The following is a 27,277-nucleotide window of genomic DNA, read 5'->3' on the forward strand; positions in this document are numbered from 1 at the left end:
CTGGGGGCGGTCGAGGCCCCAACGATCAGTGTGCCCTCTCCACCACTACTTGTACAGAGAAGGCATATGCTCCAAAGGTGGTCCGTAACATGTGCTTGACATAGTCCTCCATCCTCCCAGTATTGCCGTTTTCCAGCACTCCGTGGATACAAATGTTGCTGTGCCTGGAGCGCTCTTCTAAGTCTTCATTTTTAGTGCAATAACTTTTAACAAGCGATCCGTTTGAGTAAGTTGTGCTTTCCTGGCCGCGGATGTATCCTCCAAGTCAGATATTCTCTGTTCCGCTTTACCTGTTCGGCCGTCATGTTTCTCTAATTTTTGGGACATGAAGTCTATTCGGCTGCACATGGAGTCCATTTGTGTTTCTATTGAGGTGAGGCTGTATTTCATAGTTGTCAAGAGGGATTTGAGGTCTTCATCAAGGAATTTTGAGGCTTCGGAGAGTTGGTCCATGGCTTGCTGATCACTGTATCCTTGAGTTTGGGCCAGCCTCTGGGGTTCAAACGGTAGTTTAGCTTGTTTGGGCTCCATTCTGCACATCTTTATCTGTTTGCTGGTCCCGCATTCATTCTGAGCACTGATTTTGGGAGTTTTCCCTGTGGTTAATCTCGTCTGAGCCGCTACTGCTGGATCTTTGCCTTTATGGAGCCTGGACCCTGAGGCGTCTGCAGTCTATTTGTTTTTGACTGTGAGGGTGTCTCGTATTTATATGACCTCTCCAAGCGTGTCCTATGATCCACAGTGGTTAGGTCCTAATATCGGGCGCCAAGGCGGGTCACTTCATCCCCGTTGACATGCACTGATCAGGGACTAGGGATTTGGGCCCTGTGTATTGCTGCAGCCCACACATCAGAACGCCGCGCCCACACTCGCTGGCCGGCCAGCTCCAAGTCAGTCAGTCCTGCGGCCTGGGTGTTAAGAAATTAGGCCTCCTGACTGCTTGTGGACTCTTTCCACCTCCGAGCCCCACAGCGGGACGCCACTGCCCCCACAGTTCACTTCTCAATGATTTGTGGGGACCATGCCCCGCCAGGTCGTGCATCTGTTGGAGCCCCTGGCCCACTCGCCGGCTGTATCCGTTGCAGCTGACAAAGATGGGCCCCAATCGCCAGGCCTATCTTCCCTGAGGCTTCCGGGCTGCCAGCAGTCGATCTTGCCCAGTCTTCTCCATGGTCGAAGGCTTCCTTGGGGAGGCACACCTCTCCCAGGTCGCACCGAGCGGAGCCTGGGGCTCGCATTGGTCTCGGATCACCTCCTCTGCCACGTAGCAACCAGGCGGTGTTCCAGGTGCCAGTCGTATCTGTTCGCGCCATGGAAGAAGGCCCAGCGCTCGTGGACCACCCGGCCACAGGGCTGCCACCACCGAGGACTAGACCCTACAGTCAACCATAGTCCCCTACTGTGGTCCAGTTCAGCTTTTCGGTACCAGCGTGGATCAAGGGCTTTCAATCTTCCACAAGCCGGGCGGTGTGCGGTCAAAAATAAGTGTCCAGTCCTCACCGCAGGGAGATGCCGCCTTCCCAGCTCACTCCTCACTTGCATGGCAAGGGGGCGGCTGTTCGTTGACCCAGTTCCGCGGAGGATTCTTACAATGGATGCCTCCCTTACAGGTTTGGGTGCCCACGTTCAAGATCTGACTGTCCAGGGTCATTTTGAAGCCAGATTCCAAGGCCTCCACATCAACTACCTGGAACTTCTAGCCGTTCACCTAGTGCTGAAGACGTTCCTACCTCACCTGATAGGCAAGGTTGTTCTTGTCCGGACGGACAATATAAGAGCCATATATTACCTTCTGGAGCAGGGGGGACATACTCTCCACACTCTGTCTCAGCTGTCCGAGAGTATTTTGCTCTCTGTCACAAAATGTATTTGCTAGTGCAGTATCTTCCGGGAATGGACAACGATTTTGCCAACTTCAGCAGAATGCGGCAACAAGTCCAAGAGTAGTATCTCCACCTGCAAGTTCTCCTCCACTACTTTCACAGATGGGAAGGGTGGGAGTTCCTGTTAGCAATAGCAGAAAAGGCCAAATGCCCAAACTTCACCTCCAGGTTCCCACACTCCCAATCCAGCTGCAATGCACTATTGATGAGCTGGTCAGGGATATTTGCCTATGCTTTTCCTCCTCTCTCTTCCGTTTGTGGTGTGAATGCTTCGGCAGATGTCCCTCGCACTCATCCTGGTGGCACCCTCATCGGCCCTCCAGTATTGGTTCACAAGTCTGCTTGAACTCTCTATGGTTCGGCACAAGAGGCTCCCTAACACGCCAGACCTTCTTGCCCAGAACCATGGCACCCAGATCCCTCAACCTTGCGATCTGGCTCCTGAGGTCATAGAATTTGGATACCTTAATTTTCCACATGAATGCATGTGCATTCTCAAGTAAGCACGCAGGCCTACCACCTGTGACTGCTATGTGGAACAGATTTGTCTTCTACTGTCCCTCAAAAGCTATTGACCCTATGAAACCGCAATACAGGACATTGTTACTTACTTTACTTGCAAGTTTCTGGTAAGCTTTTACTTCCATATGATTGCACCAGGCCGCCATGGCTGCCTATCTTCAGAATAGACAGCACATCTCTCTTTTCAGGATACCAACCATTTAAGCTTTCATGGAGGGTGTCAAAAGTCATTCCTTGTATGAAAATCAAAAAGAACTAGCTATTGAGTAGAAGCTCAAGATGTGTGTTTCAAGAATAGGGAAAACAACATTTGTTTTTTATGAAATCCCGACGGAGTTCCGATGCAGGCCAAGAAGGTTGATACACAGGTCTCGTGCTTTGACGAATTTGTGACTAAAAGCCTGACCCCCTCCCGGAATTCATGAGTTGTTTTTCTGATAATACCAGAGTACAAAACCGCTAGAGGAAATTTTCCTCTCGCATATATCGCACCTTAGCGAGTGCGTCACATAGCTGGTCACACATACTCTGTAGATCACCTTTTTAGTTCACTTCTCACATAAGGTCCTGATGAAAGCCATATTTAACTAGAGGCCTGGCTGAAACACGTTGACTCCACTCACATCCGCTGCCTTACTTTTAATACTGCCAAGGGCCTATCATTAAAATAACCCCTGTGGATACTGGGACATTAGGACAGTTTTAAACCTACACTCTCAACACCATCACTGCATACTCACTACACGATACCTGCTCTGCTGTAGCCAGGCATCGTAGCACACCCAAGGCGGGGCCTGATGATGAAGCATGCCACCAACTAGGTTGGTGGGTGAGGGCTTTCATAAAAAACAAATATTTTTTTCCCTATTCTTGAAACACACATCTTGAGCTTCTACTCAATAGCTAGGTCTTTTTGATTTTCATACATATACTAGGGTAAGAGAACTAGCCATTTTCTGTTCCTCTCTCTCCCATTGATACCTGTTATTATTATTTTTAAAAGTCATTCCTTCCCAGGTCCCACCGGCACCCTCCTGGAATATCAACATTGTACTCTCACGACTCAAGGGCCCTCTATTTGAGCCCCTCCATTCCTTCCCCCGTCAGTTCCTCTCTTGGAAGATGGCATTTCTGGTTGCTATCACATAATTCAGGCATAAATTTGAGCTTCAGACATTGACCCTGGAAGAACCTTTCTTCCAAATTCATAGGGTAAGGGTTGACCTCCGCCCCACCCCCAAATTCCTTTTTAAAGTAGTGTCTCACTTCCACCTTAATCAGTCTATTGACCTTCCTGTTTCCCCCCCCCCCCCACAACCTGATTCAGTTGCAGAATGGCCTCTTCATGTTTTGAATGTAAAACGTGCCACCCTGCGCTACATTGATAGAACCAGGTTATTTAGAAAGACACAACAATTTTTTTGTTGCTTTCTTCCAATCGCACAAAAACATGCCTCTAGCCAAGTCAGGCATTGCCAGATAAATAGTTGAATGCATCCAGACATGCTTTGCTAAAGGTTGGAGGACTCTGCCCACTCCTCCTAGAGCGCATATTACTCCAAAGAAAGGAGCCTCTATGGTAGAGGTCTTCAAACTTTTTGATGCCAAGACCCCCCCTGTCAAATGTTTTAGGTGCAAGGACTCCCTCCTGACAAAAATGTCTAGAACTTGGTACTCCTCAACATTGACAACTATCGACAACCGTAAACACCCCAATTCCAAAGGCAAATCATTTTTACAGTGGGGAAATAATATTAAACAGTGTTTATCAAATGAAAGATCAGTGAGCGTGGGGGCGTGGTCAAAGGTGTGGCTAAAATCAAAAGGCCTCATTTATGAGGAATTGGCCTAGGGCAGCGCCGCACGTCTTCTTGCTGCGCTGCCCTATGCCAATGTGAAAGGGAAGGAATGCACCTTATTTATGAAATATGATGCATTCCTGTCCTTTCCCTCTACGTTGCCGCACAAATTGCTGCCTAGGTGCCCCGAGAGGGGTTTTCCTCTTTCTATGTGAGCTACAGAATGCAGCACACATGGAAAGAGGAGAAAATACAAGGAGACATGAAAACATTCCTCCTCATTACGCCTGCTGTGTGTGGGGAGGCATAAGGTTTTGGCGCTGCCCCAGGTTTACATGGTTTGGTAAATCAGGGGCAGTGTAACATCCATGGGTGTTGTGTGGGAACACCCACCGCAATGCCCATGGAACTCCTACTTGACAGACTGAGGCAAGGCAGCGACCTGTCCTGCTTTGTCTTACTCCATATGTATGAGGGCACTCATAGCCGCGCAGAGTGACTTTGCGTCGCCTCATAGATACGATTGCGACGCTTGTGCGTCGCAATCGTATCTGAATCGTAAATGAAGCTCTGGTGGCTCAAGCCTCTCGTAAATCAGCCACAAAATATTTTGCTTGTTTTTTTAGGTTTTTCACCATCAGGTAGCTACATATTAAATAATGGGTAGCTTAAATGAAAAATACAAAAAAGTAGGAAATGCACTGTAGTACATTAGGAAACCTCTATTAGTTAATGCACTGCAGAGGTCTGTGTCTGTAACAAGAGAGCCACAGAATTTTGGGGCAGAATTACAAGCCCTGTGCACATCCTTGCGCCGCCATTGCGTCACTTTTTTTGACGCAACGGCGGCGCAAACAATTCAGCCAATTTACAACATGACGCATCTAGGGAGATGCGTCACTTTGTAAAGCCCTGCGTCACATTATACCTGCACCAGGTATAATGTATGCAGGCTAGGCATTTCCGCGCAAAAAGCCATGTAGAATTAACGCAGTAAAATTTACAACATTTCACTAAGTCACTCTACGCCTTCACTGCTTCAAAATCCCTACGCCTGCTCAGACCAGGCGTAAGTATGACGCAGGGCTTTTTGTGAGAGACTCACCTATCTGTTGTGGCACATTGCTGGAGTTGCATCACTTTCATGAGCATTTCCAGCGATGCGTCACTTTTGTGCCAACCGATGCATCAGTATTTCTGACGCATCTGTTAATCCTTGTGCCATGGAGAACTGTATTGTAAATACAGCGCATCCATGTTGGCGCAAAGACATTTGGCACTGGCGCAAGGAAACTGACGCAACTATGCAGATCTGTCAGTTCCTTGTAAATCTGCCCCTAAATTTGGTTGGTGCAGCGGGGAATACTGACTTGTGGATTTTTAGTGCTACGAGGTCACAGCCTGTGACAGAAAGCACTATGAAAGTGTAAGTCATTATTTTATTCTTGTAATTACACACATTATAAGGTAGTCTGCTACAAACTGTGCAAATAGTTTTAGGATATAATGGAGTTTCAAAAGTGTGTATTTTAGTAATACCAGAACATAAGTAATGCATTTTTTTTGCATAACTGTCCCCTTAACACCTCCTCAGAGGTACTAAGCAATTAAAAGCATGCACTTCACAGACCAGTAGCTAAGTATTCTTACTACCACAAAAAAAAAAATCTTTGCCAACAAAAAGCAATTAAAGCCAGAACCGCTCCCAAGCACCATTTACATTTGCAGATTACTTCAAAACTCACATTTACATTTCATTCAGGTAAGCAGGCACCCTGGCACCAAGGATTGTTTCAGGCCCAGCCCAGCCTCTTCATTTCACAGCACAGAAGACAATTAACTTAAGCTGCATCATTTTAACGACTGCGTCCGTTTTTCAAAAGGAAGAGCACATGTTTTAAATTCCAGGCAGAAGTGAGGCCTGGAAATGTGCAACCCCCTTCCCAGGACTCCACGGCCCCCGTGGGGGTCGCGCCCCACAGATTGAAGACCACTGCTCTATGGCCTTCCTGGGGAACATCCCTATAACTGATGTATGCATAGCAGCTACCTGGTCCACACCACACACTTTTACTAAACACTACTCTGTGCATGTACTAGCCTACCAACAAACTAATATTGGTTAGGCTGTGCTCCGTACACTCTTTCATTCTCCTGAAACTTACACTGGCTAGCCTCTCCCTTTTTGGGAGGACTGCTCTACAGCCTATGCACACATTTGTATCTACAGCCACACATGCCTCGAATGGAAAATCTTACCCTGTAAGCATCTGTTCGTGGCATGCAGTGCTGTAGATTCACATGCGCCCACCCTCCTCCACGGTCCCTGGTGGCTGTTGCAGTATCTTTCACTTCCTCTTTTTCCTCTTATGCATGCACATCTCTCTCTCTCTCTTTCTCCATCTCTCTCTGTGTATATATATCTCAATCTATCGCTTCGCTTCAGATTCTATACTCACTCGCAGCGCTGTGCGGGAGAACAATCTAACAATGGAGACGATGACCATGCGCATTATCATCAAGAGAAGTCACAGTACCTTGTGATTTGAAAAACGTCTTTGAAGAAAAACAACTTGTATGCATCTGGGCACAACATTAGATGTCTGATAAATAATAGGCAATGAAAATTCAATTCCAGTGTATTTTTACCTTGAGGTCCTTTCCAAAACATGTCTGCTAGAATCCCTTATCTGACTTGGTGGTATTCTGTTGGTGCATGTTCCTGCAGCCAGGGCTTAAGATCCTGCGCTCCGACTTGGTGGTTTTCTATTAGTGCATGTTTTTGCAGGGATGGTGTGAGAGATCCTGCAGCTCTGACTTGGTATTCTAATCGTACATCTCCCTTCAGGTGTGGCGTAAGATCATGCAACACTGACTTGGTGGTATTCGAATAGCGCATCTTCTGCAGGCAGGGCGTGAGGTCTTGTGTCTCTGACGTGGTGGTAATCTAATAGTGAATGTTTCTGCAAGTATGGCGTGAGATCCTGCAGCTCTGACTTGGTGGTATTCTAATAATACTTGTTCCTGCAGAGAGTGCATGAGACTTTGCTGCTCTGATTTAGTGGTATTTGAATAGTGCATTTTCCTGTAGGGAGAGCGTGAGATCATGCGTCTCTGGCTTTGTGGTATTCTAATAGTGCATGTTCCTACAGGGAGGGCGTGATATCCTGCGGCTCTACGGCTACACGGAGGAGCAGACGGACGGCATGAGCTTCTGCGATGAGGTGAAAGAGCCAGACACATATAAAGTGGCCTCAGTGACGCTGGAAGCGACACTTCTGCGGTTGGAGCTCAACCTCCTTATTGCGGTAAGAAGGTGCAGGACCAACAGAGGCAACACTGCTAGCAGCAGTATTCTAGGAAATGCATGGAGAGCTGTGGGGATATGTTCAGAGCATGGGGAGTCAGGGGAGGAGGGGGGGTAGCATGGGTGAACACCGGGTTCAGCTATCGCATGGGTAGGGACACATTCCTTAGGGGTTACAGACCTGAGTTTGAAAAAGCACTTAGAGACTGCCTAGAACACTTAACTTGAAGGAAATAGCATATCATGTTCCTCTCTGTGCTTGCCTGCCTGATCTGTGGGTGATACCTGCACCCATTCTTCCTGCAGTTCATAGCAGTACCGTGGCCAGCTGACTAGTGCAGCTTTCCCCCCCCCCCCCCCCGCCCTCCCTTATTCCAGGAAGTGCTTGTGGCTGCTGCTTCTGAAGCCCCTGCGATATATCTGTTCAAGGCGTTACAGAAAACAGTTCTGCTCCCAACTGGCCAGTTTACGATATCTTGAGTTTTTAAAGACATTTTGAAAACTTCAGTCTTAGTCTTTTTGGAGTGTAGTCAGTCATATGTCTGGGAGCCTGACATGTCACTGCCTTTGCCTGAGCCGATTATGCTCTTCAGGCATTTGATCTTTTGGACATTCTGTAACTGTAGTCGGAGAGAAAATTGAATATGGCAAAAAGGGCAAACTAAGGAAGTCATATATTTCTTATAATGTGAAGTAAATGTCATGTGATTTATTGCAAGTCACTAGTTAGAGTAAAGGAATTAACTGTTTTGACAACACCATGGGTTGGTAAACTGAGCTGTGACATGGGGAATTTAGCAACTCCATGAGATTATAATGTGTTATTAGGACTTATTGTTTACTCACACATAGGGAAACCAGAGCTTTAAGCAAGACTGCTGTGATGCTGTGGCGAAACTTAAGCCCCCGCAGGCACTGTGGTGGTGGGGGGCAATCTCCAGGGGCCCCTCATTAAAGTGGTAGGTGGTGGACTGGAGAGAGGGCCCTCCTCCATGTACTTTGCAGGGGGGCCCCTCAAGTTTTGTTACCCCACTGCTTTGATCCCTTGTCAAGAATTTGTGTTCTGTTCAGATCCATGTAATCATGTGTACAAACTTTTCCTTTGACCGTTTACTAGTGAAGGGAAAAGGTCGCGTTAGAAAAAACAATACATTACATTTACTTTGCCTGTCTTCATCTGTCCTCTCCTCTCCCTGATCACCATTCGATTCTTGGAGGTAAGAGAAAACAGTATGAGTAGTCCCTCCAGCCCCTCCCTAGCAGGGCGGAGGGGCCACTTTGGGTCCCTTGGTGTTAACAGTGTCTGATCCATTGATTACTATGTAGATCTGCAGGAGAGTGTGGACATCTTTCGGCAGACGACGGTCGATGTTTCCTTCTTCTCTACTACCAGGCCGTTTCCGTAAAACATAAGAACATCTTTAAAACAGCACTGGAGTCTTTAGCAGTCCTGGATATCTCAGTGCATGTGTCCCTGGGAACAAACCATACATTGACGAGTCTTTGATGATGCATGTTGTGGGTGTCTAGGCTCCAAACTCTGTGATTAGGGCCCTCGGCAGGTCATTCCCAGAAGAGATGGTAGGTCATCTAGTCTCACTTGCAGACCTCTTTGAATGGCCATCCAGATGATGCCTTTGGTCTGGTTGGTCAGGCTTTTGGAGATGACGTTCTTCCGCACATGGTCTGCTGTTGCAGAAAGGAAGGCGCCTCTCTATTAGCTGGTGTTTCTTGCACAGATCAGTTATTCAACAGTCTTTGAAGTCCACTGATTTGGGACGACAGCCTTCAGGCCAAGCTCCTTGACGAATTTCTCCACTTCTCTGTAGAACCACTGAGAATCTTGGTTGTAGGGGACGGTGCTTACCTCCTCTGCGAGATGTCGTCCATATAAAGGTAGCCTTTCACTTCACCCTTCTTGGTGCTACCTGGTACTGTCACACTTCTGATGTTCCTGTTCTGTCTGATGCGTTGACCTAGGAGCTCTAAAACACAAATGAACAGAAGAGGACAGCCCTGCTCAACACAGGATAGGACAGGGACTAGACGGTTTTCCATCCGTTAACCAATGCTGTGCTAGAGATATTGTGGTCACCGCGTCGCAGAAGAAGTCACCCAGTCTCGGTGCCTTGAGTTTCTGGCCCATGAACTCACTGAAGACTCGGTCAAATGCCTTTTCCTGGTCTGGCCAAGGCCGCTTGAACCTTTCAGCACTTGACGTACTCGACCGTATTCCAAACTAGGCCAAGAGTGTCTGCCATCGCTTGACCTCGTATCCCGCATGACTGGTCAGGGTGGACTATCTTTGCTATTACCTTCTCCAAATAGTTGGCCCTTACCTTTGCTAGGATTTTGTGGTCCACATTGATGAGCGAGATTGACCCATAGTTCTTGAGGTCTTCTCTCGATCCTTTCTGCTTATACAAAAGTGTTATTATGCCTTCAAACAGGGATTGCAGCATATCAAGCCATTGATTGGTCCTGATACAGTGTTGAAAGATTTATCATTTACCTCGCCACTACGAAGTCTGCCTACATTGGAATGGTTTTCGAAATCTGGTTTTATAAGACACTCTTTTGGGGGTGAGGTATGGATGAAACACCATTCCATTTCTGTCTGAAGTGTAATTCAAAATTTTGTGCGTGGGCCAGCCAGCGCTTAATTTGTAAAAACGTAAGTGGCAGGGTCCTTCTCCGGAGGCCTCTGCTGCTTGCACTGCAGGTTGCTCCTTGCCAGCCCCGCCAATTACAGAACCAACACAAGGAATAACCATCACATGCCTACAAGTGTGACAATTCAAACTATTCCAGGCCACCCAAAGCTATAGAAATGGCTTCAGCAGCAGGTATCAGTCAATTTTTTTGAATAGTTAATTATAACACAACTGCTGTTGTGCTCATTTCATTTTTTGTAACGGTTCTTTTTATTGAAAATAAGGTATTACATTTGAAAAAGGTATTAATTACAAGAAATGGCAACAGTTATAATAAAGGGAGATACATAGCAAAATAATGGCAACATGACTATAATCACAATTGTAGCATGTTAAGATCTCTTGTGACGCTTTCTTCTCTCGTCTTATTCCTCCCCTGTGGGTGTTCCACTTGTCCCAGACCGGAGACCACTTGGTCGGGCACCCCCTAGCTTCATATACAGTCTTTTCAGGGACCATACACCAGTCCATATCATTACTCCAGTCCGCAAGGTTTGGCGGGATGTGGGCCTTCCACAATCTTGCAATATTCCGCTTTGCCACCATCAAGCCCAAAGTTACTCAAGTACGCTCTTTGGAATTCAGGTCAGTTGGGCCCCAGGCATTTAGGATAGCCAGCTTTATATTACAGTCTATCTTCTGTCCCAGGACCCCCTCCATGAGTCTCACACATGCCGCCCAATACCTTTGAATAGTCGTGCATTCCCAGAGTGTATGGATAAAGGGACCTTCTTGCCCACATTGCCTGGAGCAACCACCATCTGTACTCTACCCCATACAAACCAGTAGTGGAGCAGACAGGTAGGATCTATGCAGGAGCTTTAGCTGTATTAGGCGGAGCTTCAAGGAAATGGCCACCTCACGAGGAGAGGCCACTGCTGCCAGCCACTCCTCATCATCCAAACCTGCAACATCGTGATCCCATTTTGCCCTTAGCTGGACTAGGCAGTCGGGCATTTATTGATCAGCTTCTTGTAGATTATCGATATGGCCTTCTCCGGCAAGTTACCATCTAGCACCCTATCCTCGATCGGGAAGGACTCAGGGAGTGATTCTCCTCTGGCTAGCACGGCGAGCAGAGCATGCCTAATTTGCAAATACCGAAAATATTTGGAACGCGCCAGTTCAAATTCCTACTGCAGCATCGTAAAGGGAATAACAGCAACTGACTTCCACATGTCCCCCACCTTGGATAGACCAATAAGATCCCAGCGATCGAAGCCCTTCGAGAGGATCAGCCTACCAAGTTGCTCGCTGTTCCAGAGTTTTGTGGCCTGTGTAATCGTGCCCGCCCACCCCAAGCTCTTCGTAGCTGCTTTCCACACCTGCACCACATGTCCGGTGGGGCGGGTCAAGGCTGGCTTCAACGTGCGCATGTACAGTGCCCCATCAAAGCTCCCACCCGGCAAGGGCCACCTATTGATCTGGAAGGCGGGGTCGCCCGGAGGTCTATATGTGCACTAGTTGATCGCTGCAAGGTGTGATGCCCAATTGTATTTCCTAATGTTTGGTAATTCAATTCCCCCATCGAACCACCCCAGCGTGAGCTTGTGTGTGGCAATCGGGGGGGGGAAGGGTCTACCCTCCCAGAGCAGGTCCCGTAGAAGACAGTCTATTTCCTTAAAGTACGAGGAGTCAACACAGTGAGGAGTGTTTTGCAAAACGTATATAAATTGCGGAAGGGATATCATCTTAAATAGGGCCGTGCACCCTAAGAGAGACAGAGGGAGTGATTTCCAATGTCAGACATCAGACTTAAGGCGCTGCAGGGGCGGTAGAATATTACTCTCATAGAACCGGGATGGGTCCCTAGAGACCCAGATCCCCAGGTACTTGAAGCCATCTGTGGCTTCCACTAGTTGAAATCCCCGGGGGAACTGGGGCATCGCCCCACTGAGCATATAGCGCTCAGACTTAGTCCAGTTCATTTTATAACCAGTAAATCTTCCGAACACCCAAAAGATATTCAGTACTCTATTTAGGGATGCAGCCGGCGATGCAAGATATCATCCACGTATAACGATATACGGTTCTCCCAACCAGAGGTCCACTTGAGGGCCCTGATATTAGGGTCTCTACGGACCTACATCGCCAATGGCTCGAGGGTCAGGGCAAAGAGAAGCGGGGACAAGGGGCAACCCTGCCTAGTACACCTTACAAGTACAAACGTGGAAGATTTCCTGTTATTGACCACTATTTGGGCTAGTGGTTTCTGGTAGGGGAACCTAACCCATCTGATGTGTTCAGGGCCAAGACCTAGTTTATGGAGCACCTCGAACATGTAGGGCCACTCGATGGTGTCAAATGCTGCAGCCGCGTCGAGACACCACTACTACATTTTCCCGTATGGTAGCAGCTCGGCACAACAGGCTTTCCCCCCACGTAAGTCATGGATAGCTTTCTCAACCTCCGTCTCAGTGATGTCTAAGTCAAGGCGCTAGTCCTCGGTAAGCGATTGTAACAAGATGACTGCAGAATGGAGGATGCCTCGTCCTCCGTATGCGGGGTTTGGGGTGTGTAAATGGCCTGGTAGTACTGGCCAAAGACATCGGCTATGTCCTGTGGGGCGTTGAGGTGGGGACCGCTGTCCGTCTCTATTTCAACCACCACACTGTGGGCCTAATCGCTACGGTCTAGCCAAGCCAGCAGTTTACCAGCTTTGTGACCTACTTCGTAAATCCTACTGAGTGTAGCTCTGTAATGTAATTTGGCGGGATCAGTAGCTAAGTCAGTGTATTCCTTAGTTTTGATTTGCAGTTCCTGTCGCGTCTCCTCCGAATGCTGCACTCTAAGTGTACCTTCAAGCCGTACAATGTCCCCCTCCAAGTGGGTCATGTCCGCATGCCTCTCCTTCCACAGTCTCGCGATTTGAGCCAGAGCCACCCTGAATAACTGTCTTGTAGGCCTCCCACAGCGTCACTGGTAATTCAACCGACCCCTCGTTGTCCTGAAATAGAGGACAGTCGCCCAAGATCCTATCACTGATCTGAGGAATCTTGAGATACCAGGGGTTAATCAGGGCCGTACGGCCTGTGATGAGCTCCCCCACCTCCAGGCGACACAGGATCGGAGAATGATCAGAAATGCCCCTGGCTAAGTGCTGTATTTCTTTGAGACTATCGATCTGGTGTGCTAGCGTCAAGGCATAGTCAATACGGGACATATTGCGATGTGCTCCAGAATAGTATGTATACTGCTTCTCAACTGGGTGCAATTTCCTCCAAACATCTACCAGGCCCAATGCTCCCAGGAAGCTGTGAATCTGCACACGGGAAGGGGGCAGGACTCTCTGGGGCCAACGATCAAGGGAGTCAGAGGCAATGGAGTTAAAGTCGCCTCCGATTAATACTCTACCTTCCGGTAACCCCAAGAGGAGATCTGCGAAGGCCTGGGCATGTAGGCCAGGTGGCACATAAACCGAGAGGAGGTTTAATTTACTTCCCTCCCAGGTCCCGGAAGTAGCTACGAACCTACCTAGGCCATCTGCGGACAATGTCAATTGACATAGGGAACGATTTCCGTACCATTATACCCTTTCCCCGGGAGCCAGACCCAAAAGCCGACTGCGCCACCAATTTAAATCCCCATTTTGACATGGCCCTACAAGCATTCCCAAGCAGGTGCAATTCCTGTAACAGGATCCCGTCGGGGGAGTGTTGCTTTAAGAATTGGAGCACTATGCCCCGTTTGATCTTATCCCCCAGCCCATTCACGTTCCATGTTTTAAGAAAAACAAGGGTACCCCAATACGTGAACCTGGGGTGAAATATGTGGTAAAAAAACAATGGTTCGGGTGTGGCCAAAAGGTCCAATAATAAAGTGACCCTAAGGAGAGCACTTATGGTTAGAGAGTTGAAGATTAATTATTTTAAAGGAGCACAAACATTAATAATGTACATAAGGACATAAGTCAGTTCATGTGAAACCTTTATTTCCACAACAATAGAATTCAGGTGCTTGCACAATAAGTGAAAGAAGCGTGACATGCAGAGTGATGATGAAGTTTAAAATAAAGGCATCGCATTGACAACAATAGTGTAAAACTCCTAAAGCAACTTTATAGATGTCACGCCCCACAAACTGGACGAGGCAGAGGTGCTGGGTATATAAGTTTTTATTGGTGGTTTACAATGAACAATCGTGGACTTTGTTCGCGCTTGAGGCTGGCTCTTCGTCGTAGTTCCTATGTCTGGAGCTCCGTAGGGTCCGCACGGTTGTCGGTCTCTGCTAGGGTGCTGCCTCCGTAAGTTGTCCCGCCAGGCGTCCCCCTCGGTAAAAAAAGAAGAGCCGGTCAGGGTTCCTCCTTTCCCTTATTACTCCTACGCGCGCAGGCTTTTCACTATTTCTTATTTTCCCAGACTCCCAGCGGAGCCTAAGCTGCCTTTCGGGGTGAATCCCTCCCTCTCCCGTCCCCGGGCCCTTTCTTCCGGGGGAAATCCCGTTGGAGGTAAAAGAGGACGGTCCCTGGCCTTGGCTGCGCCCGCTTTTGAAACAAAACGTAAGAGAGAGGTGCAGTACTCTATTCCCCTGTCGTTCCGGTGTTCTGCCCACTCCCCTTTATAAACCAGAGAAGCCGGATTGCGCTTGCCACCACCCTATCAGCGAGCGCCCGGTCTTTCCCACCACTTGCCTGAAACCGGGACCCGATGACAAGGTCCCGGCCGTCTCGTCCGTGGCGCCTTCCTCGGGGTCCGTCCCGGTTTTTGTCTGGGCCCTCTCGTCGTCGCCTCGAGCCTTTGTCCGACCGGCCTCCTTCGTCTCTCCCGACCCTTTCTCGACTTCCTCCTCTCGGTCTCTGTGGGACTCCTCGTTTTCTTGGCATACCACGCCGGCTGTTCCTTCTTCCGGGTTTACGTGCTCCCTAGGACTCCGCCCCCTGGCCGTCGCTAGAGTCCACACCAGTCGCGTTGGCTCAGTACCCCCGGGGCACTCCTGACGGTATTCGCTGCTCGTTCCGTCACAATAGAATAGGAAGAGTTTTGTTGTAAAGGGTCAACGGCGTTTCGATCTCAACTGTTCGAGATCATCATCAGGACATATAACGGGTGAGCAAGCTGAATTGATGCAATTATTCGTAGCGCAAGGAAGAGCAATTGAGGGCTTCCGAAAACAACTGAGGGTAGACGAGTTCACCCAGATTAATTCGCTGAAAGTACGAGCGTGAGAATATCACGTGTGTGTAAACTTGAAAGGCAGGGTCAGCTGTATGAATTGCGCTTAATGATTTGCTGCCAATAAGTTTAGTTAAAGTCACTCCCAGTTCATAATTGGAAAGTTTTGGGAGAGGAGCTCAGCGCGTCATGCTGCTTGGGCTGTTCACGACCCGTTCCTTGCCAGGCTATTGAGTGCGGTTGATTTTTCGCCCTACCAAGCCCCAGCCATCCAACCAGTCCCACGCCGCCTCAGGGGTAGCGAAGAACCAGGCCTTCCCCTCCGACTCAACCCTCAACTTAGCCGGGAACAGCATGGCGTATTTAATATTTTTCTCCCGGAGCGCACGTTTGACATCCAAGAAGCTGCTCCGCTGTTGTTGCACCTTGAGGGTGAAGTCGGGAAAGAAAGTTACCGTGCTGTTCTGGAATTCAAGTGGGGGCGCAACCCGAGCTGTCTGCAGGATAATGTCTCTGTCCCTATAGTTGAAAATCCTGGCAACTATTGGCTGCGGGGGTGGGCTCCGGGCTTCGGTCTGCCCCCTGGTACTGGGTGTGCCATCTCGACGGAGAATACATTGGACAACTTCGTCAGTTTCAAGTAAGTAGTGACAAGCTCCTCAAGAAATAAGTCCACTGCCGGCTCCTCTGCTTTTTCCGGCACCCCCAGTATTCGAACGTTGTTGCGCCTAGAGCGCCCTTTGTATTCATCCAGCTGCATCTCCAGTTTAGTAGTTGTAGTTTGAAGGTCGTCCACCCGTCGCTGCGGGTCAGAAGTGTCGGTGACCAACGAGCTTGCTTTCGTTTACACAACTTTCAATCTAGTGTTCATGGAGCGCATGTCCGCTCTGATGAGGTACACCTCTGAGGATACGTAATCAATCCTGGATTCCAGCGACGTACAGACCGTGGTGATAGCTGTGAGGATGTCTAGCAGCATCTGTTCTTTTGCCCCCTCCTCCGATGATTGACTCTCCGACTGAGCATTGCCACCTTTTTGGACTCTGCCGGGGCCCTTGTCCCAGGCAAACTTCTCCAGCTTAGCCTGCACTGTGGCCTTGGAGTTGCGAACCACAGCTATAACCAGACTGCACCAGGTGGGGAGCGAGCAGGGAGGCAAGGGGCAAGCAGGTGGGTAGCAAGTATTGTGTTGCGCAGCACAGCTCGATGGGGCCCTTCCTCAGGGCTGTATTTAGTACAAGCAGACCAAACGTTGCTGTGTCAGAAGGCCCGTGCACCGGAGAACATGGGGCAGACCGACCGCAAAACTCTGGATTGCGATCAGGCAACTGGCCCCCAAGTAGCCACCGACCGCGGCGATAATGTCACGCTCACCCCTCCTTACTGCAATGTGATGAATCTAGGAGCTGACCCACTCCCTTTGCCCCGGCTGGACAGCTTGGTCCGGTGGGGACTATGCCGACGGTATCAAGGGGAGGATGACCAGGGTCAAGGAATGCTGGAGTTCAAGATGCCCCTCTGCGCTCAAGCCCCAAGTCCAATACAACAAGTATGGAACACAAACAGCCTCCATACTCAGCGCCCAGGTAAATAACAGTCCACCAGACTGAGGAAGGATGCTCTGGGCGCCTCTATCTCCACGCACGGGGAGGCCACAACTTAATGCAGCTGGTAGGTGATAAAAATGAGGGCCACAATACTTGACTCAGTACTGGCGAGTGCTGGAGAAGCGGACATCAATGCGACAGGGCAGCGGCGGCCCAAAGCCAGGAAAACCAAGGGATCACACCACCCCCACTGCACAGGCAGCTCCAAGACAGGCAAAGAGTAATCCAGCCATTGGGCTAGACACAGGAGAAAGGCTGCACGCAGCTGAGCCCATCCGCGAGCCCCAAGGTCACTTTTTTCCCACTGTGCCTCCAATGTGGCCGAGACCTGGGCGCTCTTGTTCCTGGTGCACACAGGGGGTCCCAAACACAGTCAACTATGGCACCAACGGCACCAGGGGGTCTGGACAGTCCCAGCGCTGGAGAAAGCTGCGGTACGCCCTTCTGTAGGGCGCAGGCTACGGCAAGACCTCCTCACCTGGGTGCCGGGGGCCCGAGCGGCCACCGGTCCTTGCACTGTGCGTGCCCCAGCTGGGCAGGCAAGAAACAACGCCCGCGGCTTTTAGGAGCTGTCGATCGTCCCGTCCCCCCGGCACAGCGGATGGGTGCAGACACGGCGACCTTCTCAGGGGTCGACAATACGGGGCTGAGTGGATGCTGGCGATCAGGGCCTGCGCGCCCCTCCCTCCACGCCAAACCCGCTTCAGCAAGCGAAGTACGTCAGCGAGTCAGTCACCGGCACAACTAGTTGGAATCGGCCGTTTCACGGCTTGATCGACTCACACTGCATTCCGGAGTTCGATTCTTTGAGTTTTGACACTATTCACTGTGGATTGATGGACGGATGCATGCCGGAACGGGCGTGCTTTTTCGAAGCTGCTTCAGAAAGCGGCCATGCTGCTCGGCGGTTGGCCACGAACCTCCCCCCCACCCCACCACCTGTTGTGCTCATTTTAAATTACAGACTGTGCCCACATGTGGCGGACTCTTGTAAGTGCCGGTGTTGATAATCAAGTGCTGGTGCCAAGCACTGGAAATCACAGGCTCAAAGTAAGCACTGAGGGCAGCATCTGGTCTGCAACCTATGCCTCCCTCAAGACCATAAGGAATTGAAATGTTTGGCCTTTAAGGCTTTCAAAACAAAGAAGACAATTCGCTGTCAGGGGGAGTGTGTCTCTGGACACGTTTCAGAATGCAGCACCAAGACCACACCCAAAGCGCCTATTTTTTTTGGCTCCGAGTTTACCAAAGGAGCCTGCTATGAAGACAAAGGCCCATCTTAGTCTCTGATGTTGAGGAAGGGACACCTTCTGCGCTGCCAGAAAAACGTTAATACAGAACAAAGATTACACTTGCTTACCATACCTCAACCACCATCCAAGGTTTGACCTTCAGGGGTATGACTTCAAACAGTCTCAGCTAGAGCCGCTGAGGTAACTATTACCACAGATGCCTCACTTATGGGCAGGTCAGCAAATAGCTACCATGTTGACTGTTCAGGGTACCAGAATGGGCGAACAAAGGAAGACTCTCATCATGTTTCTAGAACTTACAGAAATGCAAATGGCGCTCGGAGCATTTACATGTTCGCTCGAGTTGGAGGAGAATGGCTCCTCTGAGTTGGGTGATGATTGGAGGGACTGCGCCTCTGACTGGGGCCGGCGTCTTCCTCTTCTTTGATGTTGTGCTCCCCTAATATGTTGAGGGTGTCGTCCGATTCCTGCTTCTTCCGATGTGTCTACCTCTACTTGTGTTAGCACTGAAGGGTCTTCTTCTCCCGGAAGCTGAGGCAGGCCTTGCACGTGGTGCTTTCTTGTTCTTGTCTGACATGACTAATGTCAGACCAGACCAAATCTGGAGGCAAACCTTGTGGTGATTAATCCACATGAATTTGGAGTGGCATTGTGGGTAGTACTGGAAAGGTACCCTTTCCATCAATGTATGTGCATTGTTGTTGACTAAGACTTTGAGGCGAGGTGCGCTGAGCTCCTGTAAGGGCCCGCAACCCTGGCAGTGAGGCATCGAAAGGAGGCCTGGTTTTAGGAGAACGCCGTCTGGAAAACAAAACTGCACATGTGTTGCTCATTCAAGTTTCTTCTGTTTCTACAGTAGTGGAAACTACCGCTTGGGTCCGAAGAAAGGGCTGGAAGTCGTGAACACCTTGCCCTGTTGGTACACGTCCAAACCTGATTGCGGAAATAACACAATCTAATATCGAGTCGATGCCCATGTGCATTGCTAGCTTAGGAAGGAGTCACTATACTTTGTAACTTGGAAAACTCTTTCGGAGAGAATCACCATGCACATGTCCAAGCTCAACACTAGATGGAAGGAGTTTGCAGAGCATGTGTATCTACAGAACTATATGATATAAACAAACCTTTTAACATGGGTAAGTATTGCACCAGATTTTCTGTATGTGACAGCCGAACCCGCACTGCCTTCGGGCCCTGGTAGGTAGTGTTCAAAGCCTTTGGAGCCAACAATGCTCTCTTCTTTGGGCACAAATCCAGCTTGTCCATCGAGTCCAAAGATCTTGCACAAGCTTTGGGTCACTTTGAAGCTGGGGGGCTCCTCGGTGCTGGCACTGGAGCCCCCATCAGCACCGAACCCCATGTGAGCCCTGTGAGAAAGTGTCCTCTTTCTTGCATGGTATGCCTCCACTTTTTGCTGAATTGCTGAATGTACTTTGACTGAGTGTGCCCTGGACTCCTGCCAATCAGGTGCCCAGGGCCTATGTTCCTTCCCTAAAAACCTAGAATCCCAAATTGGCAAACCCTGGCCACATGTCAGTCCCTGGTAAATGGTACCCTAGGTACCCAGGGCCTTGTGACCAGAGAAGGCCTCTTAAGGGCTGCAGCACTCATTGTGCCACCCTTAGAGGCCCTGTACCCTAACACACACACACTGCCCTGGCAAGCTGAGTGTCTGGGTACAAGACAAAACGGAGAGACAACATGACACACATCCCTGTGTGCCATGCCCACAACCTACACTGCCTTGGCATACATCAGCCACCCCTCTAGCTGGGTGCCCTATGCCAGTGGTGTGGGCACAGAGACAGGAGCCCTGTGCCCCTACAGTACCCAGGTCCATTCCTGGGCACTGTAAGTGCAGTGCTGCCATTTAAGAGTACATGGTGCTGGGAGCTTGTCAAACACGAACTCCACAGCACCATAATGGCAGCACTGAAGACTGAGAAGTTTGGTATCAAACTGCTCAGCACATTAAATCCACACTGATGCCAGTGTGGGATTTAATGTACCAAGCACCACAGAGGGCATCTTAGAGAGGTCCCCTGAAACCTAACCTACAATCCACGTCTGTTCTGAGGCTGCCTAGGCTGCCACACAGCAGACATGTTGCTGGACCCCTGGGTAGGAGAGCCCCTGCTCTCCTGGGTCTGGAACAATGCACATCCTGGGCGAGGTGCTAAATCTCCTCCCCCAGGATGGGCAGGGGAAGCTTCAAAGGTATGCCGCCTCTGTGAGCTTACCCAGGCCACTGCAACCCCCCACTCTGGCGGGAAGCTTGTCCGGAATCCCCAAATAAGGACAGGGGATGTGCCAGCCTGCCCACCCCACCCCTCGGGTGGGGGAGGCGAGGTGAAGCACATCCCCGGGCTCTCGCCATCTTGAAGATGGGGAGCCCTGCCCAATCAGGATTAGGCTACTGCCCCCCTCCCACAGGAGAGAGGCAGGATAGGTGGTGTACCCACCCCAGGACAGGGACCCATTGGTCCCTGCCCTTCACCTACCTGTAACGCCCCTAAATCTAGTATTTAGGGGCACCCTGAACCTTCCTTCCCTAGATTCCAGATTCCAAAATCCGAAGAAGAGCTAGAAGAAAGAAGATCTGCCCTGCAGCTGCTAAGAAGCGGAAGACACCAACTGCTTTGTCCCCAGCCCTACCGGCCTGTCGACCCTCGAAACTGCTCCAACCCGGCATCTCTTGTGGCCAGCAACCTCACAAACCCCGGAGGACCTGGCTACCTTTTGACTCTAAACCCCTGGGACTCCCATGATGTAGAGGCTCTACTCAAAATCTACTTCTAATCCCTGGCAGCAGCCCGGACCCGCGAACCCAGCACACAGTGCACCAGCCAAGCCTGGCCTGTGCCAGAGTGAACAAAGACCATGAGGACGACCCCACGGCGACTGTGACCCCGAGTCCGGCACCCAAGGACCTCCCTCGACACTCCTGAAGAAGCCTGCAGCCTCAGAACAAGGTGCCCCCCAACTGCGATCAACAGAGGGTAAGAGTTCCCGACACCTAACGGCACCCCTGCACCCGGCGCCCCGCGGCCCCCTGTGCCCAATCCCGGGGTACCTACCTATCCTCCAACTACCCAACTTACCTCTCGAAGTGGTGGTGGCACCTGAAGAATCTTCATCCCCGAGCTTGCAGTCTTTTTCTAAACCGGAGATTTCCCTTTGAAATCAGTTGAGCGCCTGAAGGCTCAAAAGCACCCTGCACCCAGCCGCCCGAGTGGCCCTGGCAGTGCAACCTCTACACCTATCTACTTCCCCACTTGCCCTGAGTAAGTGACCAGGAGCCCAGCTCCCACAGCCGCGTGGCCTGCTAGTCAGCAGCCACCAACCAAGGCCCCCCTACCTCTCATAGGATAACATTGGGCCTAACTCTCTCTGCACCCGGCCACCCTTGTGCAACTGAGGGTGAACAAACTGTACCTACCTGACCCTGGGAGACCCCTGAGTCTATGCCCAGAACGTTAACTCTGCCAGTCGAGTACCTACCTTTAAACCGATAACTAAATTTTCTCCATAGGGTAACATTGACTGGCTTTTCCTGAAATTTCTTCGAAGTGTGGACTTCAAAACTTAAAATATTCACCAAAAATCAGCCGAGTAACGAAAACGAAAATACTCACCTGCTCTTAGGTGAGCTCCGAGTGCTGGATCTTGGTGCCCAGCACTGACTTTTGAAAAATACTTACAACTGTACTTACCAGTAACCCAATTTTCTTCCATAGGAAATCATTGACTGTTTTTCTGTGAAATTTCTTCAAAGTGTCAATTTCTGCAATCTTTAAATATTCTTTAAAAATCGTATAATATCTGAAAACGTAATTACTTACCTGTTTTGGATAAAGGTCCCGGTACTGAGTCTAGGCACCCAGTACTGGATTACAAAAGTAACGAGAACCTACTATACCTGCAACTTGAATTTTCTGCCATAGGGAATCATTGACTGTTTTCTATGAAATATTTTCTAAGTGTCAACTTTTAAAATAGCAAAATATTGTCTAAAAATCATCACAGTAATTAAGTCGACTTTTATCACTTGATTCCAAGTACTGGCCCAGGACTGAATCTAGGATCCAGTCCTGGAATTCCAAAAGTAATCCTAAAAGTAATCTGTGGCAAATAACTTGAAACTTCCATTGAACTCAATGCATGATTGTGTTTAAAATTGTGTTGCCTATTGCAACCAATTGTAACTTTCTACAAAAGTCAATTGCATATTACAAAAGTATTTATATAAAGCATCTCATTCTGAGAAAGTATATTTTAATACCTATTGTTGGTTCTAAAATAAAACAAGCATATATTGTTTATATATAAACCATTGGCCTAGAGTTCAGTTATTGAGAATGTGAAACCATTTGCTGGCTGAGTGTGTGCAACAAATGCTTTACACTGTCCTCTGATACTGCCTTACTGCTCGACCAAGCTACCACTTTAGAGAGTAAGGTTATATCTAACTTTAGCCTCTGCCAAACCTCTGGGGACTGTGGACTCTGTACACCCTGTACCTATTTGGGAACTGTATATACAGAGCCACTTTCTCACAGGCCCCAAAACCATCCTCGACTTTGAGAACTCCTTTGTCTCAGGGAGGGCATTTAGCGCAAAAATAAAAACCCTTTACGAACGTCTCTGAGGAGTTGAAATATCCCTTTCTCCAACAGCTGCAGGAGGAGTTGGGTGCATGGTAGCAACACCTCTTCACCCCTGTTCAGAAAGACAAGCTCTTTATTATGCTGCCTCCAAAGCCAGCAGAGACTTTGCCATGAAAGCGGAAGCTCACCTTGAAGGACAAAATTGCTTTAGAGTATCCTTCAGCTCCCAAACACAAGAGATACAAGGGCACCAGCCCTCTCCCTGTTGCACCAACACCTCCACCTCCTCATCTATGACCACTTCCTCTGCCTCCTCCACGGCCACTTCCTCCTCCTCCAGGGCCACTTCCTCCTCCTCTAGGGCCCCTGCCGCCTCCTCCAGGGCCACTGCCGCCTCCTCCAGGGCCACTGCCTCCTCCTCCAGGGCCACTGCCGCCTCTTCCATGGCCACTGCCGCCTCTTCCGCGGCCACTGCCGCCTCCCAGGCCACTGCCTCTACCACGACCACAGTCTCCTCAACTGCTTCACCACCACTAATACCTCTCCTTGTCTATATGCACCAAAGGAATCTTCCCACCTCTCTTACGGGGAAAGCAGCCTACTTCACCCTGGCAACCCTTCCGAAGCATCCTACAAAGGTCAGTTCACCAACATTACAGACTCTCAAATCCAAGAGATGTACGGGCTTACTAAATGCTCTCACATGTTGCATGGCAAACCAATGTCTCCCAAACTGTGGGACAGCCACGAGCCGGTTTTTGGTAAGTCACGAAAGTCAGAGCAATTAATAAAGATGCCTTTAAATTATGTGTTTATCAAGTCACATTTGCTGCTGCTTCAAAGACAGAGGTCAAAAGTCAGTCTATGTCTTCGGACAAATTGATGGTTATACTTCTAACTTGGGGTTTGATGTTTACTTATCTTTACTTGACTGCAAAGTGAGAGGAGTTTTTAAGTTGAATTATGTGACAATCTTGATGGAGAACAGGGATTGTGAAAGGAAAGGCAACACAAAACAAAATACTAATACCTGTAAATAAACTGTATGCATTCAGCAGTTAGGAAAGCAAAACTTAATGACATTTAATTTGTAATTCTGAAGTGTGCTGGAAACAGATTTTAATAGGATCACAACGACCCAAGATACTTTACTTGGTGATGCACAAATGATAAATATTCACAGAAAGCTGATTTCCACACCTCATTTGTGTACTAGATAGTTTTATCAGTAAAACTGTATGTCTGTGCAAAATGAGTGGGCAAATCAATGGAAAATGTGCTGTCTATAAGAGACCATGGCCTGCAACACTATGCTTTGGGTACAGAAAAAAGCACCACTGCTCAAGCCCGTTAAGGTAGATGGGATGTGAGTTAGCCGTTCTAAAAAGAGGGTCGGTGTTCTAAATAGTTTGGGAATCACTGCCCTAGATCGCATATTCTCAGCTTCCAGGTCTGGCTCCTGACATCCTAGAGATTGGGTATTCAGTTACCTCAGAAATAAATGGACATACCAAGATGGCTGGGTGACCTACACCACACATGAAATGCTGCAAAATGGATACGGTTTATCAGTTAATGCATTAACTTATATAGTGTTCTTTTGCGCGTTTCACCTGAGGACAATCATTCAATATTTACTTACATACAGCAAAGTGGAATGCACACTTCCAATTGAGTGCATTTGGTGACAGTAGTCACCTTCATACAACCAGGGTAAGAAGTTCAAGACGCAATACCAATGAATATGGTTTGTACTGTGGTTTTGAACCATCACCCTAGGTGGGCCACAAAGCCTATCACTCATACATATGTTAATGTATCAGGATACAGCTAGTACATTCATGTTAGCAAAGAATACATTACTTAAAGTTGTTTACAAGAAGAACCGCTAATACTTGCTTTTAACACAACAAAAACCTGCTGGTTTAAACTCTGAGAAATGAAATGCAAACCGAAGCACAAAAAAAACCTGACACCAATGGTTATGTCGTAATTCAGGCAGGAAAGACTAAATTGGACTTCAGCAGCAATTAATGTTCTTCGCCTTTCAGCAGTCGCTAAAGATCATTGAGCGTTTGTAGGAGGGCTGCTGCAGGAAAGCTGCAGGAATACATGTAAAACCATAAAACGAAACCTTGGAGATGAGGTTCAAAAAGCCAGGGACAGATAGGGAGTTGGGATTTAATCTGCCACATGCTGTGGCATCCATCCCTCTGCCTCTCTTATTTCAGCTGTCATATTCTAGGAGGTTCCTTTCTATTTCAAGGTGCCGCTCGATTCTCGGCACCCATGGTTGCTTTCTCTTTTCAGGGCACACATCCTCACCCAGAGATCTTTCGGGAACTGCTGCATGAGAGTTCTTCTTCAGAGGTAAAATGGGCCCAGGGAATGCAAATGCGAGAGGCTGCAAGGACTTGAGTATTGAAGAAAGAAGTCGTGAAACAGGATGACAGTGGGAGATGGTTTGGGTGGAGAGAGCAGTGACTTAGGACCTAGAGGAAGATAGCAAATGTAAGGTCTCAGAGGGACAGGAGTGAGAGAAAGGAGCTGGTAAAGAGGAATAGTTACTAGAAGGTGAGATGGACTCGTCTAGTTTGGCAGTAAAAGAGATATTGAACTATATAATGAGTAATAAACGAGAGTGTGTGAATCAAATAGAGCGGTATTGAGAAGGGCGGAACAAGCTGAGTTTTCACGCCGAGGAGATGAGTAAAGTCGTGAAACAGAACCGATTGATTGGCGATTGTTTGAACTGCCTGCAGGAATCGAGAATGTGCTTCACTCTATATTTAAATGTCCTCTAGTATTTCAAAGGCATGTAATATGTTTACCTTTGTGCTTGCATGTGTGGAGAAAGAACAAGCTTTAATTTTGCTCTGCCTGCCATTATCTTGGGTGAGGAAATTTACTTCCGGGAATCACACAAATGTGCAGGTTAACCTGCGGCCTCTGGTCCTGTGTGCGTTAATAGGAGGAGGCATTGAGTACTACTTTGTACTGAAATGATTTTGCTCAAACCCCAGAAGAACTGAATCCCAGATTTCTCTCTGTGGCCACTTTAGAAGGACTGCACATGTTCTAGGTCGTAAACCTGAAACTGTGATTGTTTCCACAGAGTGAATATCCCATCCCTGCTCATCCAAAGGTGTTTAGAATTGTGTCCAAAAAGAGAGCCGTGTTTAGGGGGGACGCAGCAGAGAGAAATGATGGAAAGGGAGAGCCCTAACGACAGGGGGAGAAAGTCATGGAGGGCAAGGAGTGCAGCTTGACTCTTGAATAATAGACTTGCTCTGTTTCTCTGCCCTTTAGTCTACTCCTGCTGTGGATCCATTTCAGACTCGAGATAAACCCAGACAGGCTGACCAGCACATTCCCAGCGATCAACATAACCCTCAGTCTGCAGGTAAAGTCCCTCTGATGCCGCTGCTGGCCCACTGCAGCTTCCCAAATATCAGGTCATGTAGAGGATAATGGAGGAGACCTGGCAGTGAGATGAACCTTAGGGAATGATTTGAGAGTGCTGTTCGGAACAGTGAAGGGGCACCAGCTGCAGGAGACTGCAAAGAATGATAGTAGAGCTCTTGGGAATGGCTTAGAAGCGCTGGCTGTAGGAAAGGGTGTAGGAATGTTACAGAAGGGAGTGAAGTGCTTGGTTGTATGAGCATTGCAGAGCGGTATCTAGGAGCTGAAGGAAATGTTATTCGAAAAACCGTGGAATGCTGGTTATGGGTAAACTGTTGGGGATGATGTAGTTACAGTGACTGGGAGTTATAACGTAGATATGATGTAGAACGCTGGCTGTGGGGGGTGTAAGGAACATTGTAGGATTGCTAGGTGTGGGAGCTGTAGGTGAATAGTGTAGGAATGCTATTTGGCGCGTAGGAGCTGCAAACTAGGCAATGCAATACTGGAAGTTTTGTAAGGAATGGTCACTGGTTCTATTGAAATGCAGGGGCATTTGGAGTGCTGGTGGTAAGTCATAGGGACAGATGTAGGAACAGTGCGCATTGGGCAGTACTGGAACGCATGCTACACATGGTAGGAGAGCTGGTATAAGCTGTTAGTAAGCTCTTCTCTTCCACAGGGTCCCTGAGCTCTTGTGGGCTCTGTGGGGAGCAGGACACCTCAATACATTGTCCCACCTGTCAACTGGCGCTCTGCGTTGAATGTGACGGAAGGTTCCACAAGCACCCATCACGGGCCAGCCACCAGAGGGTGGAGGTTGCATCTCCCGGACTTTCGAGCATGAGGTAGTTTTCTTCTTTTTCCTCCCTTCCTCAGCAGACACCTTCCCCTTTGAGCCTAGGAGTCTCCTCGCATGCACTGAAGAGACCTCCCTCTTTTGGAGTAAAAGGAGAATTCAATCTAGATGTTCAACAGTTTTTATGAGTTTTTAGCAACAGAGTTGCTGGGCACATTATATCATTGTTTTTAGTTTTCCTGTGTCTAGAATAATATTGTCTTGGTTTTT

General features: G+C 48.8%; 1 protein-coding gene across 1 annotated transcript in view; it reads left to right on the forward strand.

The window, feature by feature from the left end:
- Nucleotides 1-27,060, forward strand: part of LOC146869228 (E3 ubiquitin-protein ligase RNF31-like) — a 116,075-nt gene extending 89,015 nt beyond the window's left edge. The window contains exons 4-7 of the mRNA XM_085632641.1: nt 7,357-7,512; nt 25,117-25,176; nt 26,116-26,209; nt 26,891-27,060. Of these exons, the coding sequence (XP_085488767.1) occupies nt 7,357-7,512; nt 25,117-25,176; nt 26,116-26,209; nt 26,891-27,060 (480 nt within the window). The remainder of the gene's footprint in view (nt 1-7,356; nt 7,513-25,116; nt 25,177-26,115; nt 26,210-26,890) is intronic.
- The last annotated feature ends 217 nt before the right edge of the window (nt 27,061-27,277 follow it).

This window comes from Triturus cristatus, chromosome 1_1 (assembly GCF_964204655.1).
Source record: "Triturus cristatus chromosome 1_1, aTriCri1.1, whole genome shotgun sequence".
NCBI classification, from domain to species: Eukaryota; Metazoa; Chordata; class Amphibia; order Caudata; family Salamandridae; genus Triturus; species Triturus cristatus.